Raw genomic sequence first — 22,626 nt, 5'->3', positions numbered from 1 at the left:
TCCATTGGAAGGTGAAATCCAGGCAGCTCAGTTTGATGGCGTGTACCCTAACCCTATGCCCCTGAATGCAGGATGAAAAGGGTCTACAGCCTGACAACCTTTCCAGCGAACAGCCTTGCCCAGCCCATCTTTATCTGTGTAATTCTGGTGTTGCAATATTTGGGGGGCAGTTTACATGTTCTATTTAAAGACCACGCTGGCACATCTTTGCCACCCCGCCTGTGCCCTGTATTGAGGACCAACCCCCAGCAGTCGGCCTTTCTTCTAATAAGGCCTGGGGCCAGCTTAGGATCTGCCGGCGCTGCAGCTGGCAGATGTGACTTCCAGCGCAGCCAGGCATCCCCATGCTAGCTCTGCCTGCGCTCGCGTTCTGACCCTCACAGTCTCGCCATGGCAGCAGGAAGGGCTGCTTGCCCTGCGTACGTACCTAGGGCCTCTGATGGGACTGCACTCAGCATGGCTAGCCCCTCTCGTTGCTCACGCCTCTTGCTTGGAGCGAGGATGGGTTTGTCCACTCGAGCTGGAAATTCCACCTTCCCTGAAGGGTTTGTCTACACTGCACGCCACTGGCAGTGGCCTGTCGGGTCCGTGTAGCTACGAGGCACAGGGAAAAGCCTCCTCCCTGTGGTGTGGAGCGACCCGCGACAGCGAAGGGCTCTGGCATGGGGGAGGCCATAGGGATAAGGCTCGGGTCGCTCGCTGCGGCTTCCCACTGCCAGAGCTGTTCCCCACTGCTGGAGCCTTTCCCCCACCACGGGGAGCTGCCGGAGCCTTTCCCCGCTGCCTCCCCCCGGCGGAGTCTTTCCCTGTGGTGGGGAAAGTTACCAGCAGTTCCGTATGCCTAGGAAAAGCTCTGCTACAAGTAGCAGTGTAGATGGGGAAGGCCCTGTGTGGGCGTGTAGAGACCCGGGCAGGGTAGGTCCCTGAGGGGTCTCTGTTCACGCTCGGGGGTCGTGCAGTGTCTCTGTTCTGCACGCCGCCATAAGGGGTGTGCAGTGTACACGGCCCCATGGTCTCCCAGGGCGGAGCTATGGCACACCACGATAAGCAGGAGTGCTCCTCAGCTGCGGGCACAGCAGTTGTATTGTCACTGCCCCGGTCCTCGAGCCCCTCTTCCTTGAGAGAACCAACGGGTTTTACTGGAAGAGGATCTACCACAGGGGTGGGCAAACTATGGCCCGGGGGCCACATCCGGCCCTTCAGACCTTTTAATCCAGCCTTCAAGCTCCCGCTGGGGAGTGGGGTCAGGGGCTTGCCCCACTCCACGCATGCCATGGCTCTGTGCGGCTCCCGGAAGCAGCTCCGTACCCCCGTCCGAGTCCTATGCGTAGGGGCAGCCAGGGGACTCTGTGCGCTGCTCCTGTCCCAAGCACCGCCCCCGCAGCTCCCATTGGCCAGGAACCACGGCCAGAGGGGGGACATGCCACTGCTTCCAGGAGCTGCTTAAGGTAAGCACTCACCAGAGCCTCCACCCCTGACCCCCTCCCATGCACCGACCCCCTGCCCTAGCACTGATTCCCCCTCCTGCTCCCTGAGCCCCTTGGTCCCAGCCCAGAACACCCCCCCTGCACCCGCAACCCCTCATCCCCAGCCCCACCCCAGAGCCTGCACCCCCCAGCTGGAGCCCTCACACACACCCCGCGCCCCAATCCCCTGTCCTAGTCCAGAGCCCCCTCCCACAACCTGAACTCCTCATTTCTGGCCCCACCCCAGAGCTCTCACCCCCTCCCACACCTCAGCACCCAATTTTATGAGCATTCATGGCCCGCCATACAATTTCCATACCCAGATGTGGCCCTCGGACCAAAAAGTTTACCCACCCCGATCTACAAGATCACCTTTAAATAATTCATAGGTTCCAAGTCCAGCAGGGACCATTGTGATTGAGTCTGACCTCCTGTGTAACACAGGCCAGAGAACTGCCCCCAAATAATTCCTAGCGCAGACGTTTCAGAAAAGCATCTGTGATGGGTTGTCACCCACAGGGGTGCAGACAGGTTGTCACCCTCAGGAGGACCGCCTCACCCCTCTACCCGCCCAGATTATCTGGCCCTTTTCTCACACTGCTTTGCTGGGGAGACACAGGCAGCCTCACCAGGCCCTGTTATCGCCCAACGGGACAGCAGATGGCACCCCACACCCAAACTGAGCTATGTCAGTGCTGCACTAACCCACTCAGACAGACGGACAATTTCCCAGCTTCCCAGGTTCGCACCCCCCTCCGTGGAGTATAAACCCAAAATTAGACCGTCTTGCACTGCACAGGGATCTGTACAATGTAAGCTCATTAATAACGTTTGCCTTACCCTCGATGTGGTAAAGATATGCAACAGCCTTTGCTCGCAGAGCAGGGCTTTTTCCCCAGACACTTCACTCAAAGGCACACTGGTTTAGACAAAGAGAAACAATGTATTAACTACAAAAGATAGATTTTAAGTGATAGGAAACAGATCAAAGCAGCTTGCCTTCATCTCTTAACGGATCTTGTGGTCATTGGGTGGTTTGCTCGAGGTCTGCTGTGCCAGCTGTCTGTGCAGGGTTGGAGCTGCGGCGCGCAGAGGGAACACACACATGTGCTGCCAAATATCTATCAACATCTAATCATACATCCAATCTTGATTTAAAATCAGAGACACCATCGTGGGATAGAGTGTTCCCGAGCCTGAGATCCTCTCAATGCAGGAGGCTGTCAGGAAGCAGTAGCTGTTCCCCCAGCCCCTCCGTAAGTTAGGACAACCGAGGGCTCTTCTCACAGAGGGAGGCTCCTTTTGTCAGTCCCAGCCTGGGACCAGAAAAGACCTGTCCTGCTGATTGCTCCCCATCCCCTCTTTGGAAACTACAGCAACTCCCCACCTCCAAAAACTACTTATTTTTCAGGGTTCAAAATAAAGATTTTTAACCTAAAAAAAGGCTCAAAGTTACAAAATTGTATCACTGCCTCGACTTGCCTGACCCTGCTACCTGGCTGCTGGGCTCCACAGTGGGGCAATGTCTCCAGCCTAGGGGCCTGATCCCGTCATATGTGGAGTCTCCCTCTGCTTCCACTGACATCAAGCATGGCGTTTCCAAAACTGTATGGGCAAGCTTCTCAACCTCTGGAAATCAGGGAGTGAAATCACTGAAGCCAATGCTACTACACCAGTTTACACCAGCAAAGGGTCTGGCCCCATAGTGTTAAAATGTGTATATATGGGACCTCAAATAAAGTGCATGAGTTACTTATGTGAGTGTGGGGTTGATTTGTTTTTACCTCTTTTGCGCAGCATTATCAAACAGCCATGGAGTCTTCATCTTAAATGGGGACTTTGTCGTCAGCATGTTTAAAAGGGAAATCAAAGTTGGGAATGCTGTGATCGAATACAGTGGCTCAGACAATACAATTGAAAGGATTAATTCTACGGAGCGCATTGAGCAAGAAATCGTTGTTCAGGTAAAGTGTACTTTCTTCACGCAAACGCACCTCCGCTGGGTTTTATTTGAGTGAAAATAGCGCAAATATTGACTGTTCTTAGTTTATCCGTATGTGTCTTTGTTTTCCCCAGATTCTATCAGTGGGTAATTTATATAACCCTGATGTTCGATATACATTCAATATCCCCATTGAAGACAAACCTCAGCAGTATTACTGGAACATCTATGGCCCGTGGCAAGCCTGCAGTAAACTTTGCCAAGGTATGTGCTTTGGAATATTTTAAATCAGTCACAGCATTTTCGGGATTTTGGTGGTGGTAACAAATGCATTTACACTTGCTTTCTCTGAACTTATTATCTCATATGAGTTTGATCATTTCCGTGAACTGTAGTAGTGGAATGATCTATGCTGCCTTATGCCAGCTGATAATGTTTAGCACTTTTCTGGTGCTTCTCGTCTTCAAAGTGCTTCACAAACAGTCACTCACTGAGCCTCGCAACAACCTTATGAGGTAGGGAAGTGTTGCAATGGGGAAACTGAGGCACAGAGAGTTCCTTCTCGTTCCCAGAGCTGCAACGGGAGTCAATGTCAGAGCTGGGGTTAGCATTCAGGAGCATCTGTCTCTGTACCTCTATATACCTCAAGGTGGGTGACAGGGAATGGATCACTTGATGATTACCTGTTCTGTTCATTCCCTCTGGGGCATCTGGCATTGGCCACTGTCAGAAGACAGGATACTGGGCTAGATGGACATTTGGTCTGACCCAGTATGGCCGTTCTTATGTTGTGATACACTACCTCTCTCTCATTCACCAGTAGTACTAACGTCCATCTAAATAAGGTGGATCCTTTTTTGAGTTCATGATGCAGATTTCACCTCTGTACTAGATTCCCTAGATCAAATAGATTTGCAGAGCACAATTTGAATTTTTTTAAGAAGCTATTTTGAAAACAGAAAGAGAGAGAATAGATTGGATCACTTTCCTGTATGTGTTTAAAAATTTATTTTTTCCTATTTAGGGGAACGAAAAAGGAAACCCATTTGTGCCAGAGAATCTGATCAACTCATGGTGTCAGATCAAAGATGTGATCGAATTCCCCAACCTGATCCAGTAACTGAGCCTTGTAGCACAGAATGTGAATTAAGGTGCACTCTACTCAGTCATGTATATACATTACATCATATATTTATTGCCTAGTCGTCTTTCCTTTCACTGCCTTTTGTGGTTCCTTATTTCTCAGTGACCTACACTAGCTGAAGCAGACAATAACATTGCTTTCGTAGACTTCTGCAGAGTAGAATTCTGCCACTGTCAGCCAAGAGTTAATGGTGCCCACAGTCTTCCTTGTAGCAGGGACACGTTTTGCTCTCTTCACTTCAGCTTGCCTTTCTATGGTGAAAGCAGCACTAACTGTAAGGGACACATCCTTTATTTGATGCTGAGAAATGTAGAAACATGAAACAAATGCCTGTGATTCCTATCCTGACGTGATCGACAAGGCTGGGAACTGCATGGCGGTCTTGTCTGTCCAGGAGAAGCCGTCTGCAAACTTTAAAAAACAAACAAAAGTAGGCCCAAATCCAGCAAAGCAACTTAAGCAAGTGCTTAACTTTAAGCATGTGCGTCATCCTACTGGAGTCAGCAGGAGTACTCGTGAGCTGTACCTTAGCATGTGCTGAAGTGTTTTGCTGGATGAGGGCCTTAGCCAAACAGCGGCCTGTGACGATTACAGTATGGCGAAAGATTTTGGGGGGGAAGACTGTTTTTAAAAGAACAATTATTTCTAGACCTGTTTAACTTTTCACAGAATTATAGAATATCAGGGTTGGAAGGGACTTCAGGAGGTCATCTCGTCCAACCCCCTGCTCAAAGCAGGGCCAACCCCAACTAAATCATCCCAGCCAGGGCTTTGTCAAGCCGGGCCTTAAAAACCTCTATGGATGGAGGTTCTACCACTAAATTGTGAACTTTTGAACTAAAGTGTGGGCCGAGGGGGGGGTTAAGTGGCTGCTGCTGAGCCAGGTTAGTTTTTATCTAGATTCCATCTAAGAATGTGATGGTCCTCTCAGATGGTCACTGTAACAGCTGAAAGGCTACTCAGGTGCCATTGTGCAGCTTGGAAGCTCCAGAGGCGGGAACTGTAAAAGTTAGGAACTCAATAACAGATCTGAGACTGACCTGTAAATCAGGAGCTACTGGTTCCAGATCTTTATTTTATTTTCCTAGCTACTCTCCTGGAGTTTGGCCTTGTGGCCAAGTTGAGGAGCTCTACATTTTCTATACAGGAGTCTCTAATCTGGGCTCTGATCCGATGCCTGTTGAAGTCAATGGGTCTCATTCCATTAACTTCAGTGGACATTAGTTAGTTCCCTAATTAGGGACTTCATTCTGCAAGGTGCTTGGGTGAGGTGCTGAGTGCCCTCAAGTTCCAAGTGGGCTCTCAGGACCTCATGTAATCAAGCCCCATTCACAGTGTCAGTGTCATCCTGCCAGTCTGCAATTGTAATGAAGTAACCACAAGCACTTCCTCCAGGGATGGGGACAACCGGTGAAGAGGCAGTGATACAGGCAGACCAGTCTAGCAGTCCTTGCCTGGAAAAATGGTGTCTGCATTGGAGGATCTTTAGGGTGGGGACTTGGATAAAACCCAGAAGAGTGTGTGTATGTGTAGAGGATGGGAGTGTGGATTGGGGGTGTTTAAGAGGAACCCTCAAAAGAGTATGAAAGGCCAACTTCTGCTCCCGGATATGCAGGTGTATCTCTGCAAAGGCAGGGTTCTAACCAACAGCTATGAAAAATGTTCCATGCCTTGGGGCCTGGTGCCTCTCTGATGCATGGGCAATATGCCTGTGTAGATCGCATTAATGGCAATTACTTGCATGTATCCTCAGTCCATTGATGGGAGAATAAACACAACTGCTCGTGACCAAGTATGATAGTAAGCCTTTAGGACTAAACATGCAGTTAATTATTATTGGGCTGGGGCCCATTGTGCTAGGATCTGTATAATGGCACATTAAGAGATTAACCTTGCCCCCAAAGAGTTTGCAAGATAAATACAAAGGCAACATGAAGGCTGGGAAACAAAGGTGAAGGGTTTCCCCAGGGTCACCTAGCAGATCAGTGGCAGATCCAAGAATAGAACGCAGGGCTCCAATTTCCCAGTCCAGTGGCCTGTCGACGGGACCGTGCTTTTTCTGCCACCTGTCCAGCACCCTGTGATATAATTTAAGATTTATATCAAGTCCTAATATTGGAAAACGTATTAGTCCCAGATTCTGGAGAGAGGAATCCCAATAGTGTGAATTAAATTCGCCCGTCACCTGCACAGATCTATTCTATGAGGCGGGTATGGAAACATTGGAAAGCACATCTGGACCACTGAGCACCCACAGCTCCAGCTAAAGTCCATGGGAACTGTGAAAATCAGGCCTCTGGTGCCTGATGAAAACTGCACCATGTATGTGGACTTAAATTTAATGCAACCACATGGGAAAAGTCCAGGGTCAGCAGCAGCCACATCTCTCCAGCTTGGGGACTGCATGGAAGTGATTCTGGACTATTCTGGAGAGAATGCCACACACATTGCATGCTTGCCTTCTTGCCATTTCAGTCTTAAAGGAGGATGTCTAATCTCCTAGCTTCAGGGTAGGAAAGGTGACTAAAGCACAAGGAGGTGGCTGTAGATAGGAAAGTGTGTTCAAGAACTGAAAGGTGGACGAAATCCCTGAGGTTCTCAGTTGAATGGCCTTCGTTTTTGCATCGCTGCCTGCGGGCAATAGAAGCCCCCCGGCAAACGCCAGGACCAGAGTCCCACCCACTGAGAGCAAGTGCTTTTTAATCCCTGATAGAACTCTTTCTTTGTATCATCTATCTTGTACCGGTGCACAAATCACTCAGTTCCACTTCAGAGGACTGAAAGTTTTGCTAAAGCATTCTGCTTCATGGAATTACATTTGACGTATGCTTCATGCCCATACAATTTAATACATTTGATGCCAAGTTTTTTTTAAAGCTTTTGGTTTTCTGAGGGTGAGGCATAGTCTAGGGGTCTGAACACAGGCCTAGAAGCCAGGAACCCCTGAATTCTAATGCTTGCTCTGCCACTGGCTCTCTGTGACCTTGGGTAGGTCACTTAAACTCATTGCCTTGGTTTCCCCATCCATAAAAAGGGGCCAATACTGCATATGTACATCCCAAGAGTGATGCAAGGAGTAATTAGCTAATGTTTTAGACAGCACTTTGAAGATGCAAAGCTTTGGGTGGTGTTGTAATGAGTTACAAATCTGCATAGTTAAAGTATGTATATTCCTTATTTATGTAACATGATACTAACTGCATTATACACATAGGATACTAAAAAGCAGTAACCCTTTCTGCTTCCGCTTTTCCTCTCAAAACCACGTGCGTTCCCGTGCTCTTCCAGACTTTCTGCTTTAGATAGTGTAATACTGGCAGAGTTACTGATGGTGGTTTTTGGGGGGCTTTTTTTTTTTGTGTGCCCAGGTGGCATATTGCTAGAAAGAGCGAGTGCAATGCACAGTGTGGTCTGGGATACCGAACACTAGAGGTCTACTGCACAAAGTACAGTAGGTCGGAAGGGAAGACGGAGAAAGTCGACGATCGATTCTGCAGTGGCCAAACCAAGCCAAATACTAGGGAAAAATGCTTTGGAGACTGTAACGTAGGAGGATGGCGGTATTCAGCCTGGTCAGATGTAAGTATGTCACCTGAGTGGTGACATTTGCCTTATTTCAGGTGCAAATCTACAGCCTGTGTATTCTTGGCAGCTCTCAGTCAAGGGGGGGCAGGCACTTGGTCAGCCTAACCTAGTAATAAAAGTTGATTTGGAAAGTGTCCTGCTTTTGCGGCGGAGCCATTCAACTGTGCGCTGCTGTTGCTTTGAAGCCGCCTGCTGGAATAGTGCATGGGATGGACTCTGCCGGCGGTCAGTCCTGCATGGATCCGTCATCAGGAGGCGCTCGTCTGTGAAACTGGTAGCTATGCATAGCACGTGGAACTGGGAAACGGTTTTCAGCATGTTCTCTGGGTCCAAAGCTGCCCAGTAACCCATCCGCCATTGCTTTCTGCGTTCCTCCGATGTCCGTAAGGCCGATCTTGACCGTTCTCTGCACGCACGACTGCTAGCACCATCATCAGTAAGAGTTTGTGTGTGGCCTGAGCATGCAGACTGAACTAAAGACAGGGTTTTGTTTCATGACTGCAATATAAATAGCTTTACTTTTTAAAATACTATGCAGCCTCATTTTCATTTACACTGAGGCCCCTTTACACCGTTTTGGCATTGACACATCTTGAGGCCACGTAAAGTGCCCGAGTGGTGTAATGGCACCTTGGTATAAATGGTAGAGGATGTAAAACAATGATTGGTATTAAGAAGTTAAATCAGGCCACTGCTATTTACCGTTTCTCATAATACAAGTATAAAGAGACACCAGTTGAATGAAATCGAAAGGCCACAAATTTAAAACTAATAACGGAATTCTTTTTTTGGCACAACCCATGATGAAACCTGTGGAACTCATTGCCACAAGATATTATTGTGCTTGGTAAGATTTAATATATATATATATATAAGGGATACAAACCTTTGTACTTCTGGTCAAAACCAGCCATCAGCTGCCTAGGATTAGGAAGAAATTTACCCCATGGGGGCGCTTTTGTACAGTTGTTCTTTATGGGGTTTCTTGCATCTCTCGTCCAGGTTACAGGACTAGGTAGACTATTGGCCTGGCCCCGAGTACAATTCCCAGGTGTGTTTACTGAGTTTCTCTTTCAGTGCTCTAAAAGTTGCGGTGGTGGCACAAGGAGACGACGAGCCATCTGCGTTAACACCCTCAATGATGTTCTGGACGACAGTAAATGCAGTCGGCAGGAGAAGCTTGTTGTACAGCGCTGTAGTGACTTCTTGTGTCCACAGTGGAGAACAGGGGATTGGTCAGAAGTAAGTGTCCACTGTTTTAAAACCAAAAAGCTGGTCTCTTTCACCCACAGGTGTTGGGCCAATAAAAGATATGACCTCACCCACCTTGTGTGTCATATCCTAGGACCGACCCGGCTACAGCAACACTGCACTTAGTAGTCAGCCTGCGCTGATGCGCCTGTCTGTACCGATGACTAATGAATGGCTACGAAAGACCAGATTCTTTCCCTTAGAGGGGGCACATTGGAGCCCCTGGGGTTCTGCTGTGAGAAAGGAGTGAAAGATGTCACACAGAGGCCTATGCCCCGTGGGCGTAGCAGCATTCTGCTCTGTGGGGGCTCTCTTCACCCCCGCACACAAGAAAAGTTGGGAGTCAGGATAGAGGGAGGAGTGGGGAAGCAGCGTCCTTGGTCCTAAGCCTCCAGATCCACTGACCGTTTTTCTCTCTGGAAAGCATGTGCCTTCGATAGGGAAATGAGGCATTACTTCAACTCCAGGGGTGCTCTGTAGCCTTTGACAGGGGGCTCATGGAGAAGGAAATTCCTGCCCCCTAGCTCCACAAGCGGAAACCTCAGCAGCTCATCGAAACAAGGCTCACTTCTCCAGGGGTCGTGTTCTTTCCAGAGTCAAAGAAATGAGATGATGGAGGAAAATTCCCTCAATGAGTGGACTCTGATCCAGCTCTGGCTCCTAAGAACATGAGCCATGTAACGGGAAGAGAGAGCGTCAGCCTCTGGAGTTGTGATGCCTTTGGAAAGCTTGGGCTGGCGGGAACATGGAAAGAGGAGCACTTTGCTACATCTTAGCAGAGATGTTGCCAGCAGTCCTGTCACCTAGTGCTTGGGTGTGGCCTTCCAGGCTCCTTGGTCCCTGGAAACAAATCATGGCTGCCTTCTGCACTGGATTGGTTTGGAGGCAAGGGCTTCTGCACCCTTTCTCCCCGGCACACCTCCCATTTTGGCCCTCATGCTACAGCATCCATAATTTGCTCCTTTGATTTCTGGCACTTCTTCAGAAGTTCTAGGGAGCCAACATCACGAATAACAAGGATGTTAGCAATACGCAGGGAAAGTTACACCACCGTAAAGCTGAGCTAGTCCCATGGAAGTTAGTGGAGTTACACCAGGTTTACACCAGAATCCAGCCCATTGAATCCTGTATGAGTTGCACTGTACATTACATTGATTTTCCCAAAAAGGGTGATTAATAATAATCCTGATTTTTCTCCATGTTCTTTGACTTGATGTTATTTTCAACCCTCACTGTATGTTTGTTTTGACCCTCATAGGTGTCTCTAAGCTCCAGTTGGTGCCATGAACCAACTCCTCTTAGTTAAAGACAAACCTCTAAGCAAACAATTGTTTGGTGGCGGTTTCTGGTCTGATTTTAATATCACGGGCAGATTCTCAACTGGTGTCCATCACCATAGTTCCATTGACACCAGCGAAGGATCTGACCTCGAGTTTGTGATTTGCTCCTTGCAGTGCTTGGTAACCTGTGGGAAAGGGCACAAACATCGCCAGACTTGGTGCCAGTTTGGAGAAGATCGATTAAATGACAGGTTTTGTGATCCGGAGAGTAAGCCCGATTCTGTGCAGACCTGTCAGCAGCAGGAATGTGCGGCGTGGCAAGTAGGACCCTGGGGACAGGTAATGTAAGAGACTCTGTTTCCTTCTGCTCCTGGTATAAATGGTCTGTTGTTGTAAAGCTGGCAGCAGTAGCAGGACCATGCTAAATTTCATTTGTGTTTATAACAGATTGGCAAAGATTTTCAAAAATGGGTTTCCAAGCTTAGACTACGAAGTCCATATTTAGGCACCTAAATAATAGCAATACCCACTCTGATGCAGTGCTTGGCATCTCAAAGCACTTCACAAAGGAGATTAGTATCATTACCCTCATTTTACAGATGGAGAAACCGAGGCACAGAGGGGTGACGTGACTTGCCCAAGGTCATCCAACAGCTAAGCTGGAACTGGTGCCCAGATTCCCAGGCCAGTGCTTTATCCACTAGGCAATATTACCTCCTTTTAATAATAAGTGACCTGATTTTCCTAAGTGCAGCACCCATTGACTTTCCGCAGCCCTTTTTCAAAATCTTGCCTTCATTTTTGTTGTCTGTTTCATATTAATTTTCACAAAGGGAAAATAAGCAATCTGTGCTAATTTCTTCCAGAGGATTCTGCCTTCTTGATTTCCACCACAGCTGTAACTTTTATGATTTAGTTATTAAAAAATAATAATAATTAGCCGGACCACACAAATTACTGATTGGCACAATGCCTTTCATTCATGATCATGGTATGTTACTGGAAGCTTGCACAGCCTGCATGCAAAGCAATGTGACAGGGATTACACTAAATTCATATCCCACAGAATGGGAAATCATTTAAACACTCATACATCCATATTTGAAGATGATAAATGAAGCATGCAGGATTCCGACAGAAGCAGTGAATTAAGTTTGACCTCCTTTTAAGCTGAAATGACCGAAGTAGAAGAAAATGGCTTTTTTACTTTTGGTGGATGTTATGAAAGAAATGATGCGCTTCAAATACACTACCCCTGCTTAATACTTTCCAGGTCAAATCTTTATTCAGTCACGTGCACGTCTGTCTTGTTTTTTTCCCCCCTCCCAGTGCACAGTGACATGTGGGCAGGGCTACCAAATGAGAGCAGTGAAATGTGTTGTCGGTGCGTATGTATCAGTAGTGGATGACAATGAGTGTAACGCTGCTACTCGACCGACGGACACACAGGTAAATGTTACACTTCTCTTCATCTCTTGTTCCCGTCCAGGCATTGCCTCTTGCGGGAGTGATAAAATAAGCACGCCTTTCCTCTCTATTAATTGTTCCTGGCTTAGTAAATCAATACCAAGATCTGCTCTTTTGAAGATCTCTGGGCCAGGTCCTCAGCTGCTGCAAATCAATATAGCTTTACTGACTTTCAGTGGAACCATGCTAATTTATACCAGCTGAGGGCATAAGGTCTACTCTGCAATTAGACACCTGCGGCTGGCCTGTGCCAGCTGACATGGCTCACAGGGCTCGGGCCGTGGGGCTCTTTAATTGAGGTGTAGACGTTTGGGGACCCTTCCGTCTCGCAGGGTCCTAGAGCCCAGGCTCCAGCTTGAGCCCGAATGTCTACACCACAGTTCAACAGCCCTGTGAGCCTGAGTCAGCTGGCATGGACTAGTCCCGGGGTTTTAATTGCAGTGGAGATGGACCCTCGGTGGCCAACTTGAGTGTTTTTGGCAGATCTCAGACAAGAGCAGCAGAGCTTGTAGATCATGGCCTCTCTGTTAGCAAACCTGGCAGCGGGCAGGGTGCTCCAGTGTGCATTTTTGCCAGATCTGGTGAGGATTTAACGTGTACATATGCCGTGAAATGGATCTGTACAGCCTTGTTGTAGTTGTCACATGCTCTGTTTTTGATGTCGAAGCCATAGTGGGCTTCCTATTGTCAGTTCTATACCATGGAGCATGCCTAGGGTGACCAGACGTCCCGTTTTTAAGCCCTCCTGCAGCTATACTGGCTTTTTCTTGAAAACGGGCAAATTGTCCCATATTTTCTGTCTCCCGCACATCCGTACTGGCAGGTCCTGCTGCTGGCCGGATCCTTTCTCGCCAGCCGCCCACCAGTGGTGAGTGCGGGCTGAGGGTGGGGTCCAGTGGCCAACAATAGGGATGGGTGTGCAAGGCTGATGATGAGGCAATTTTGCATTGCCGTCAGCACAGCCCCCCACTGCGTGCTGGCTCTTGGCCAGCAGTGCCCTGTCCCCAGTCCTCAGCTGCGGTGGCTGGTGAGTGTGGGCAGGCTACGTGTCGCCCTAGGCACAATAACTCGACGAAGAAGGAGCAGTTACTTATCTGTAAGGAACAGGAGGGTTTTTTTGAGATGTTTTGTCCCTGTGCTCCACTCCCCACCCTCCTTCTCTTCTGCTCTGCTGTCCTTGCATCTGGGCTCCATGAATAGAAAACGGAGCAGTGGAGGGTCTTCTCCTCCCTGCATAACCTCCTACCAGACCATAAGGATGCACAGGGCATTGCTGACAAAAACCCTCTCCAATCAAGAGCATGCAGATGCACACACATCCTGACATGGAGCTCCCACAGGACAAAACATCTTGAAGAACTCCAGTTACTGTATACATAAATAATCTGCCCATGCTTTACGAACAGCATCACAGAGTAGAGTCACGCTACCTATAAATGAAGGAATTTTAGATCTGGCAAAGGATCTCTGGGTTACTCCTGTCTCAGTTGCCACTACTTCACAGTGTGCTGATCATAGATATCCAGTACTGTCCAAGGGTTTAGAGTATCTTTATACTCCTCCGACTCTATCTTCACTTGTCACTGCTGAAAATGCAAAATCAAAACAAATAGGAAAGTCAACACCCAAAGAAAGAGAATCAAGGAGACTAGACCTCTTTGGATGGAAAAATGATTCCTCGCTGTTTACAAGTTAGGATAGCTAATAATCAAGCCATGCTGTCTAAATAAGATATTCTTCAATGGGATATTCGGTCTGATTTTAAGAACAAGATACCTGTAGAAATTACAAATGAATTCAGATCGATCTGTGAAGAAGGTCACTCAGTTGCGAAAACCGCACTGCAGGTTGCATTGGACGCTGCTGATACTGGTGTCCGTTCAATGGCTATGAAATGTGTATCACAGTTGTCTGCATCAGGCTTGCCTAAGGAAGTACAGGCAACCATTGAAGATTTGCCATTCAATGGACAGTTTTTTAGTACTATAATGGATGAGTGTCTTCACTCATTGAAAGGCTCAAGATCCACTATTAGATCACTGAGTTTATACACATTAGTATTTAGAAGGAAGCAATTTTGTCTTCACCCTTCTTCCTCGAGATATTGGAACACTACACCTTTCTGAAACTTTTATCAACAGAGATCGTCTCACCAATCCTAGATGAGATTGAGATATCAAAAGAAGAGAGCTGGTCCATCATCCTCTTTGCTAACATCACAATCAGGAAAGATGCAAAAGCATCAGATTTGATGCCACAGTCAATGATCTTGGACTAATCTACAAGGATCTATACCTTTTCCTCCCTCGCTTCGTTCCCATCTGTCTTTTTTGTCCCAGGAGGGTTGGATTACAGTGGATTCTTCATGTCTTGAGGATGGTTACACCATTCAGTTTCTATCTGTGCCTCCCATCCTTATAGTTCCTTTTTAGTAACTAGTTTCATGAGAGCACTATGCATCAAGAGGGAGATGACGTTATCAATCTCGGAGCGACGGAATGGGTACCTCAAAAATTTGTGGGAAAGGGCTTATATCCCCCTTATTTCCTCATACCAAAAAAGAAAAGAGGTTGTCATCTGATCCTGGATCTCGGAAATTATTACAAATACATTAGATGCACCAAATTTGGTATGGTAACTCTTGCTTCAATTATTCCCACTTTATATCCTATGCATTGGTTCATGACCCTGACCTTATAGGAAGCTTACTTCCATGTGTAGATAAATCCTGCACAGAAGAAACATCTACAATTTGTAGTTTTAGGTGTAGGCTTTCCTTCCTTTTCCATTAATTCCAAAGATGTTAAGGAAGGTAAGACAAGAAGCAGCTCAGATTATACTGATGGCCCCTGCCTGACCTCATCAGTTCTGGCTCTCAGAACTCCTGATACTGTCCACTCATCAGTTTATCATGCTTCCGGTTGAGAAGGATAGAATAACATCTAGTCCTACATCCAAATTCAGCTTCTCTGTGTATCACAGTGTGGATGGTATCTGGATGCAATTAGATAGGGAAAGTTCTGCAGAGGTACAGAATACAGTATCTTACTTCAGAGGCGGAAAGTATGTGCTAAAATTACGTAATTTGCAAAACAGAAGCATTTTTCATCATGGGAAATATGTACAGTCACATTCCATCTCCTTGTTCTGTTCCAATTATTTTGGATTATTTATTACATTTAATACACTCGAGAGACTCTGTTTCAGTCAAGGTACGTTTGGCAGAGATTTCAGCATTTCATTCACCAGTAGAAGGGGGTTGAGTTTTCAGTCATTGATCAGTGAATAGATTTCTAGATCACAGTTGGGGAAACTGAGGCATAGGGAGGTGAAGTGACTTGCCCAAGGTCACCCAGCAGGCCAGTGGGAGATGCAGGGATTGAACCCAGGACTCCTGAGTACCAGTTCAGTGCTCTGTCTTCTTGGCCACACTGCTTTGTGAAAGCCTCATTGAAAGAGGCATAAGACATTGACCAGACAGTTCCCTATTTGGAACGTACTTGAGGAAAGTTAAATTTTCGTCTCATTCTTTCCAAAACCAGCGTGACTTATGTTAAATACATTTGCTCCAGGTCCAGTTTTTTTCCTGTGATTTAAAAACTTAGTTTGGCTGGTATTTTTCAGTAGTGCTTAAGGGTGTTAGGAGCCCAACTGCCATTGAAAATTGTTAGGGGCTGGAATGCCTATTGCCCTCTTGGTGACAATCTCTACTCTTGTCCCCCAAACTCCTTTCTTTGGAAGTTCATCATCATAAATGCAGATGACATATGATTGTGAGGATACTGGCAAATCAAAAGCTAAGTGCAATTCTGCTGTCGGTTCCCCTCTTTTCCCCGCCCCCCACAATGTATTGATTTCAAATTTTGCAGAGCTGTCATGAGGACTTGAGAGCAGAACCTGCCTCTATTAAAGTGAAGAGTCTGTAAATAGCGGATTGTAGGGCAAAGTATATTTTTCCTTCTTTCTTAACCACATTGTGGAGATTACTTACCTGGAGCATATTTTTCATTTTCTCTCATACGTTTGTTTGGTAGGACTGTGAAATAGCAGCATGTCCTCTCCGTCCAGCTGCTCCAGAAACGAAAAGATCTATGCCCAGTGTTCACAGGACACAATGGAGATTTGGATCTTGGACACCCGTAAGTGTGTGGTCACTGGCTACATTTTATAAAATGACACGTTTTTTGTTATCGATTATTATTATATTATTTGATTTTTATCCCAAAATCTGTGCCTTTGAACGACAGGAGATGACTTCTCACTAAACTACTTGTTGATCTTTCCTAGTGCTCGATGACATGTGGGAAAGGTACCAGGATGAGATATGTCAGCTGTCGTGATGATCAGGGATCAGTGGCTGATGAAGCTGCCTGTTTTCATCTCCCTAAGCCTTCAGCGACAGAAGTGTGCTCCGTAATGCCATGTGGACAATGGAAAGCCCTGGAGTGGAGTTCTGTAAGCAAATCCAGTTCTTACCACAGTATAATCTATATGGCCTGTTCCTGCAATTTATGTCATATATTTCCAATGTACTCTGTCATCCAGTGCTCTTCTGAGGTAAAAGGCAAGGAAGTTGAGATGTTTCAACTTCTTTTTATTAGCAAGTGGTTTCATTTTAAAAAACATCTATCCAGGCTGGAAATGAAAGTGTCTTCTTTTCCACTTGTCAATGCAGTGTTCAGTGACGTGCGGCCAAGGTAAGGCAACGCGGCAGGTGGTCTGCTTGAATTACAGCGATCAGGTGGTCGATAGAAGTGAATGCGATCCAGATGATCTCCCGGCAACGGACCAGGATTGCTCTGTGTCTTCCTGTCAGAACATCCATGACTACGGCAGGCCAATCCACCCTTTCCCATACCCGGAGCATCAGCCGAAATCCCACCCGGGGGGAAACCCAAACCAGAATACTGGCCCCGCGCACATACCAGGAGACAACCAATGGAGAATTGGCCCATGGGGTGCTGTAAGTGTCAATTTATTCACTTCAGGTCAAACTATGACCCTTGTGTTCCTTTTCCCCCTGCACAGATGTGCAACAAGGTACCACTTTACTCCCCTGCACTCACTACCCATATGACTCAAGCCTCTGTGTATTCCTCTGCCCGTGTATTAGCTCTGCTCCTCCAAAGCACCAGAAGGCATGGCAGAGTAAGTAATCTGTGCCGGGCATAGGGCTGGCAGCATTACTTCCCTTGAGACAAAGGACTTACTAGAGACCAGATGGTGCCTTTGAGTCATCGTATGGTTCCTGGTCTTCTCCTGGGGCAGCTCAGCTCTGCTTCTTGCTCAGGGCTAGCGACCAACCACAATTGAGACTTTCTTATTTTTTTCTAAAAAAACTTGTGAACGCAGAGTTGAAACAGTGCATTGCTAAGGTCCCACTTTAGCAAGGTGATGGGAGGAATTTTAAATATCTGAGTGAAGTCACTGGAATTGCTCAGGCGCTTAAAGTTATGCCCATGCAGAATTCCTTTGCTGAGCTGGGGCCTAAAGCGTCACGGGGGATTTAATGTTTGTAAAAACAGGCTTTTCTGCTTGATTCACGTAGACTGCAAAGCTTAGGTGCCAGCTTCCTCATTTCACGGGGGGTGCTCAACCCCTGCTCTACCCCAGGCCCTGCCCCCGCTCCAAGCTGTCCCCCAAGGTCCTGCCCCACCTCTTCCCGCCCCGCCCCCGAGTGTGCCTGTCCTCGCTCTACCCCTTCTCCCCCCCAGTGCCTCCTGCACGCCACTGAACAATTGATTCGTGGCAGGCGGGAGGCGCTGGGAGGGAGGGGGAGTAGCTGATCGGCGGGGCTGCAGCCCTGGAGCACCCACGGAGTCGGCGCCTATGCTGCAAAGGTAAAAGGATGTTAGTTAGGCTAATGCCAGAGACCTGACATTTGTCTATTAACTCTAGCTCCTTTGGCGAGAGGTGGGGGTTTTGCTTCCTGTTGCGCGAGCTCACTCCCATAGCTGAGTGTTCTGATGGTCCTTCGGGAGAGCCAGTGAAAGCTAAGCACAAACTGGACTTGATGGCATCGTGGGTGATTGTGTTTTGCAGTGCTCTAGTACGTGTGCTGGGGGATTCCAGCGGCGGGTTGTGGTGTGCCAGGATGAAAACGGATACACTGCGAGTAACTGTGATGAGAAAGCAAAACCTGTTGAGCAGAGATCGTGTGAATCTGGCCCTTGTCCGCAGTGGGCTTATGGCAGCTGGGGAGAGGTGAGAACCAAGTTAAACTTTTCCTGTCTCTAAAAAGACATACGCCAAGGTTTTCAGTTGGGGGGCGGGGCGGGGAGTTGAAAATTGGAAATAAAAAATACTGCCAATGGTTAACAAAATGTTTCGTTTACTGAAAAGCGAGTTCTTGGGAACTGAAACAGTTCTGTAAAGAATCTGGTAATGTTTTCAATTAAGCACATCGCAGAAACATTTCCGGACAATGACAGATTTTGAAAACTCTATTTAAAAGGGCCATTTTTTGAGAGAAAAGCTACTCATCTGAATTATGTCAACCTGCTGTAGTGAGTTTAGTGTCCAGCTTCAGACATCTTCAAAAGCACTTGGCTGATGTTTAGCGCTTTCTAAAAGTTGGTCTCATTTAATGTGTCTTATTTTGAGTACCCAAAAATAGCGGCCCCCAAAACCTCTGGTCCCTTCTGAAATTTAAAAAAATACCAACACCCTCTTCTGGGGCCTGTCTCGCCCCACCCTGAAGTCAGTGGAAAGACTCTCGTTGATTTCAATGGAGGTTGGGGCAGACAATGCTCAATATGTAAATTACTAATATTATAACTACTCTGTTGATTTCCTTTCTCTAGTGCACAAAGGCATGTGGTGCGGGAACAAGAACAAGGCTTGTGGTGTGTCAGCGCCCTAATGGTGAACGGTTTCCAGATCTGAGCTGTGAAATTCTCGACAAACCACCAGACCGTGAGCGGTGCAATATGCAGGACTGTCCTAGAGATGCTGCCTGGAATTCTGGTCCTTGGAGCTTGGTATGACCATCACATATTTATCTTTGTGACTCTTTTTATAGATGTTCCATAACAACAAATCTAATACGCTTAAAGCCCAGGTGTTAATATTTTGTGTCATAAAACTGCACTTAAAGAAGATTATTTACAGTAGACTCAGAGTGACGCATTCAGGAAGGGCTTACATTAGCGAAGTAAACTCCTTTAATTTAAAAGGCACTTTCTGCTAGATAACCAACTTTGTACATTTTATTACATTGCAAGCACCATGCATTACGAGTCTTGGTTATGACTGAGTTCTTTGCATGCAAATTAAAACCTGGCATTTTAAGCAGTATATTTAAATTTAAACGAAAGTTTTGATTATATTTAATATTTTATTGTGCACTTATTATTGCCCATGTTGCATTTTCTCTGCAAAAAAAATTATAGTTATGGGAGGATTTTGGTGCTAAGTTGCCCTCATTCGCAAGTATATGTCTTTATAAGTGTGTATGTATTAGTTTATAAATATATACACACCCATACAGAAAACACAGGCACGTTCCTACTTTAGTATAATGCATATATACATGTATATGTATTTCTATATATATACATGTATGTTTATATATATAATGTCCTTTATTCTCAGCTGTGGATCATATAGTGCAACTGATGAGGGGCCAGGCTTAAAGTGGTTTTAAGCTACCCTTGCATATTTCTCTGATCCTTGGTCCGATCCCCAGCCACTGCTCTAAATTACACTAGCTGCCCGTGTGGGACTATTATGGCAGCCGGGGATCAACAGGAAGTAGGGAAGCCCCCTTTCTTTAGGTCACCTTTCCTCTCCAACCTCTGGGAGGGGAGTGGAATGGGAGTGGTGATGCTGGCTCTGTGCCACTGGGATGATTCTCCTGCACTGCGGTGTTCCGTCCACGGCTCCAGCTGCGCAAAGTGGCTCTAATGCAGGGGATGATCGGGACCATTATATAGTGTCCTGTACTTTAAAACTCTACCCTGCCCAGCCTGGGATCTGTCTGCTCTGCAAGGTGAACTCCACAGAATAATACTGACTTCCTGTATAAAAGGCCCTCTCCACCTGAGGACAGGTGGAATTCTAGTGCTCCTGGCTGGTTGCTAACAGGTGCTCTTACACCAAAGTGAGTGTGGGACTTGGGACACTGGCTAGATAAAATGAAAACCGTTGATGTGACCATTTTAAAATGACATGCAAACACGTGTCAAAATGTATTGTATATTTTGTTAAACATAGCTGAAGGTTTTTTAAAGGTGATTTGACTTGAAAGCACTTTATAAAAAAATGAGGCCTTTTTGTAATATATTGACTTCCTTAAACACTATGGTTTTAACATCACATTGCTGGAGTTTAATATCATTGTAGTTTCTGTGGATGCTTTTGGTAACATTTCTGTTTTTTTCATACCTCAGTGAATTATGTGATAGCCATAACATTGCTGACTAGTATTTATACGGTGCTTCATCATTACAAGGGACAGTGATTAATTTGAGGTGCTAATGTATCACTTTTATACGGATAGTTGGTGCTGACTGAACGAGCTGAGCACTACTCAGTCCCCGAGGCAGTTGTTTTCTCCCACAACTACGTCCTGAAAATTGCTGCTAACTTCTGTTTCATGTGCTTGAATGTTTGCAAGACCCAAGCAAGATGGCTAGCCTCTTCTGTTGGGTTTTGGTGTCCTCCAGCATTTGGCATTATCACCATGTCTTTTCTGGAACAGATCATAGGGCTGTACACAACTCTATCATAACTATCGATTTCAGTGGGGTTGTGCCCGCTTCCACCACAGCTGAATCTGCCCCCCCCAGTGTTTGATAGACAGGGCTCCATCCTGCATTCCTTCCCCAGCCAAACCTCCCATTGATGCCAGGTGTCGATGAGCTGGGTCAGATGTGCAGAATCAGTCTTGCAGCACTGGGGTGCATGCAGTCCTAAACTGTGTTCTTAGTCTTGTGTTAATTAAAGTTTGCTCTAACTCGTCAGTGGAGAATCTTGCGACCAAAGTATTCAGTAGCAGCGTCACCCGCTCCTACTGTCCCTTCTCTTGCAACGTTCCCGCTGGAGAAAGATTTTCAGAGCTGAGCCACTATTATTGCCGTATAGGGTCTTGCTTTTTCATGTGAAGTATCTTATCTGTTGTTTGCCCGAGCTCTGCCATAAGTGACTCTAGAGCTGTATTTGAGGACCTGTGGGCTCAACAAGGAACCAAAGTTTTGTCTCTCCTGAAAAATATAATAAATTTCTACGTATCCCTCGTTTTCATATTACCATGGGCTACTACAGTAGGTCGTAGGGGAGAGTCCAACTTTCTTTTATTGTATCACCTCACTTGCTTCCAGTTCTGACATTGATTGCAGACGTCATTCTGTAGCCGTTCAGACTTCATCTGTTCAGGTGGAGTGTCACTACCATATTTTTGGTCACTTTTGAAACAAGAGTATAGTATTAGCTGAAACTTTTCAGCAGTGTGGATTTATGTATTTATGTAATAAAGTGTATTTATTTTTCCAGTATTGTTATTTAATTTTATATAAATATTGCATACATTTACAATGTTTAATGTTAACATCAAACAGTGAAAATTAAAGACAAGTAGAAAGTAATCAGAAATGAATTTGTATAATGATTTCTTGAGTCGTATGCTAAACTGCAACAATACACTTAATGCTATAAGATGGCAAGCCTTTCTGAATTGGCAATGTAAGATTATCTTCCGTCAATGACAGGTTTCAGAGGAACAGCCGTGTTAGTCTGTATTCGCAAAAAGAAAAGGAGTACTTGTGGCACCTTAGAGACTAACCAATTTATTTGAGCATGAGCTTTCGTGAGCTATAGCTGTAGCTCACGAAAGCTCATGCTCAAATAAATTGGTTAGTCTCTAAGGTGCCACAAGTACTCCTTTTCTTCTTCCGTCAATGGTTATTTAAAAATCATTATTATTTATTTAGTGCTACTCTAAGGAAATTAGTCGTCCATACTAAGTAATATAAGCTATATTTAGAAAGAGATACATTTAGTTACTTTTGAAATAACGCTAGTGCTCTAAAACCTCTCACTGTGACTGTGAAGTACAGATGAGTCCTTTCATGCAAGTATTTAACTGGGTAGTGTTCTTGCATGATTGACTGAAATGTATTATATAAAACATCAGAACTTAGACTGCTCATTTTATTAATAGTTAGTCCTGCAGCCCTTACTCAGGCAAATTCTGTAGTGACCTTTTATGAAATCAAAGTGGGGGAGGTTTATCTCACCTAAACATTTCAGGGTTTAGCCCAGAGATTTTTTTATTTTTTTGTAAAGCTGTGTGTGAAATCATACCATTATCATATGACATGACTGGTGTAAATGCACCCAGCATTACCTTTGTGATGGACATTCCCGGGGAAGAAAAGAATCACAGAACCATGTGGTACCTTTCAAACTCCTTGTTTATTCAAGAACATTTAGTGTTCAAGCCCTGGGGGAATCATAATCCATCTGATAGACCTGCTTTTAGGACACTTACAT

The 22,626-nt window shown here is 46.0% G+C and overlaps 1 protein-coding gene across 7 annotated transcripts in view; it reads left to right on the top strand.

The window, feature by feature from the left end:
- The window catches only part of ADAMTS9 (ADAM metallopeptidase with thrombospondin type 1 motif 9), a 135,655-nt gene that overhangs the window by 59,390 nt on the left and 53,639 nt on the right, over positions 1-22,626 (top strand). For 6 of the 7 annotated variants that reach the window (XM_073351003.1, XM_073351002.1, XM_073350999.1 and 3 more), the window contains 12 exons: positions 3,264-3,430; positions 3,543-3,672; positions 4,433-4,559; positions 7,921-8,131; positions 9,215-9,379; positions 10,843-11,007; positions 11,998-12,117; positions 16,170-16,274; positions 16,423-16,590; positions 16,811-17,098; positions 18,178-18,339; positions 18,939-19,115. In XM_073351003.1, the coding sequence (XP_073207104.1) occupies positions 3,264-3,430; positions 3,543-3,672; positions 4,433-4,559; positions 7,921-8,131; positions 9,215-9,379; positions 10,843-11,007; positions 11,998-12,117; positions 16,170-16,274; positions 16,423-16,590; positions 16,811-17,098; positions 18,178-18,339; positions 18,939-19,115 (1,985 nt within the window). The remainder of the gene's footprint in view (positions 1-3,263; positions 3,431-3,542; positions 3,673-4,432; positions 4,560-7,920; positions 8,132-9,214; positions 9,380-10,842; positions 11,008-11,997; positions 12,118-16,169; positions 16,275-16,422; positions 16,591-16,810; positions 17,099-18,177; positions 18,340-18,938; positions 19,116-22,626) is intronic. The other variant, XM_073351004.1, reaches the window with a different exon arrangement.

The sequence above is a fragment of the Lepidochelys kempii genome, chromosome 7 (genome assembly GCF_965140265.1).
Source record: "Lepidochelys kempii isolate rLepKem1 chromosome 7, rLepKem1.hap2, whole genome shotgun sequence".
NCBI classification, from domain to species: domain Eukaryota; kingdom Metazoa; phylum Chordata; order Testudines; family Cheloniidae; genus Lepidochelys; species Lepidochelys kempii.
The sequence above is the reverse complement of the archived record's forward strand: the minus strand, read 5'-3'. Positions and strand labels throughout refer to the sequence as shown.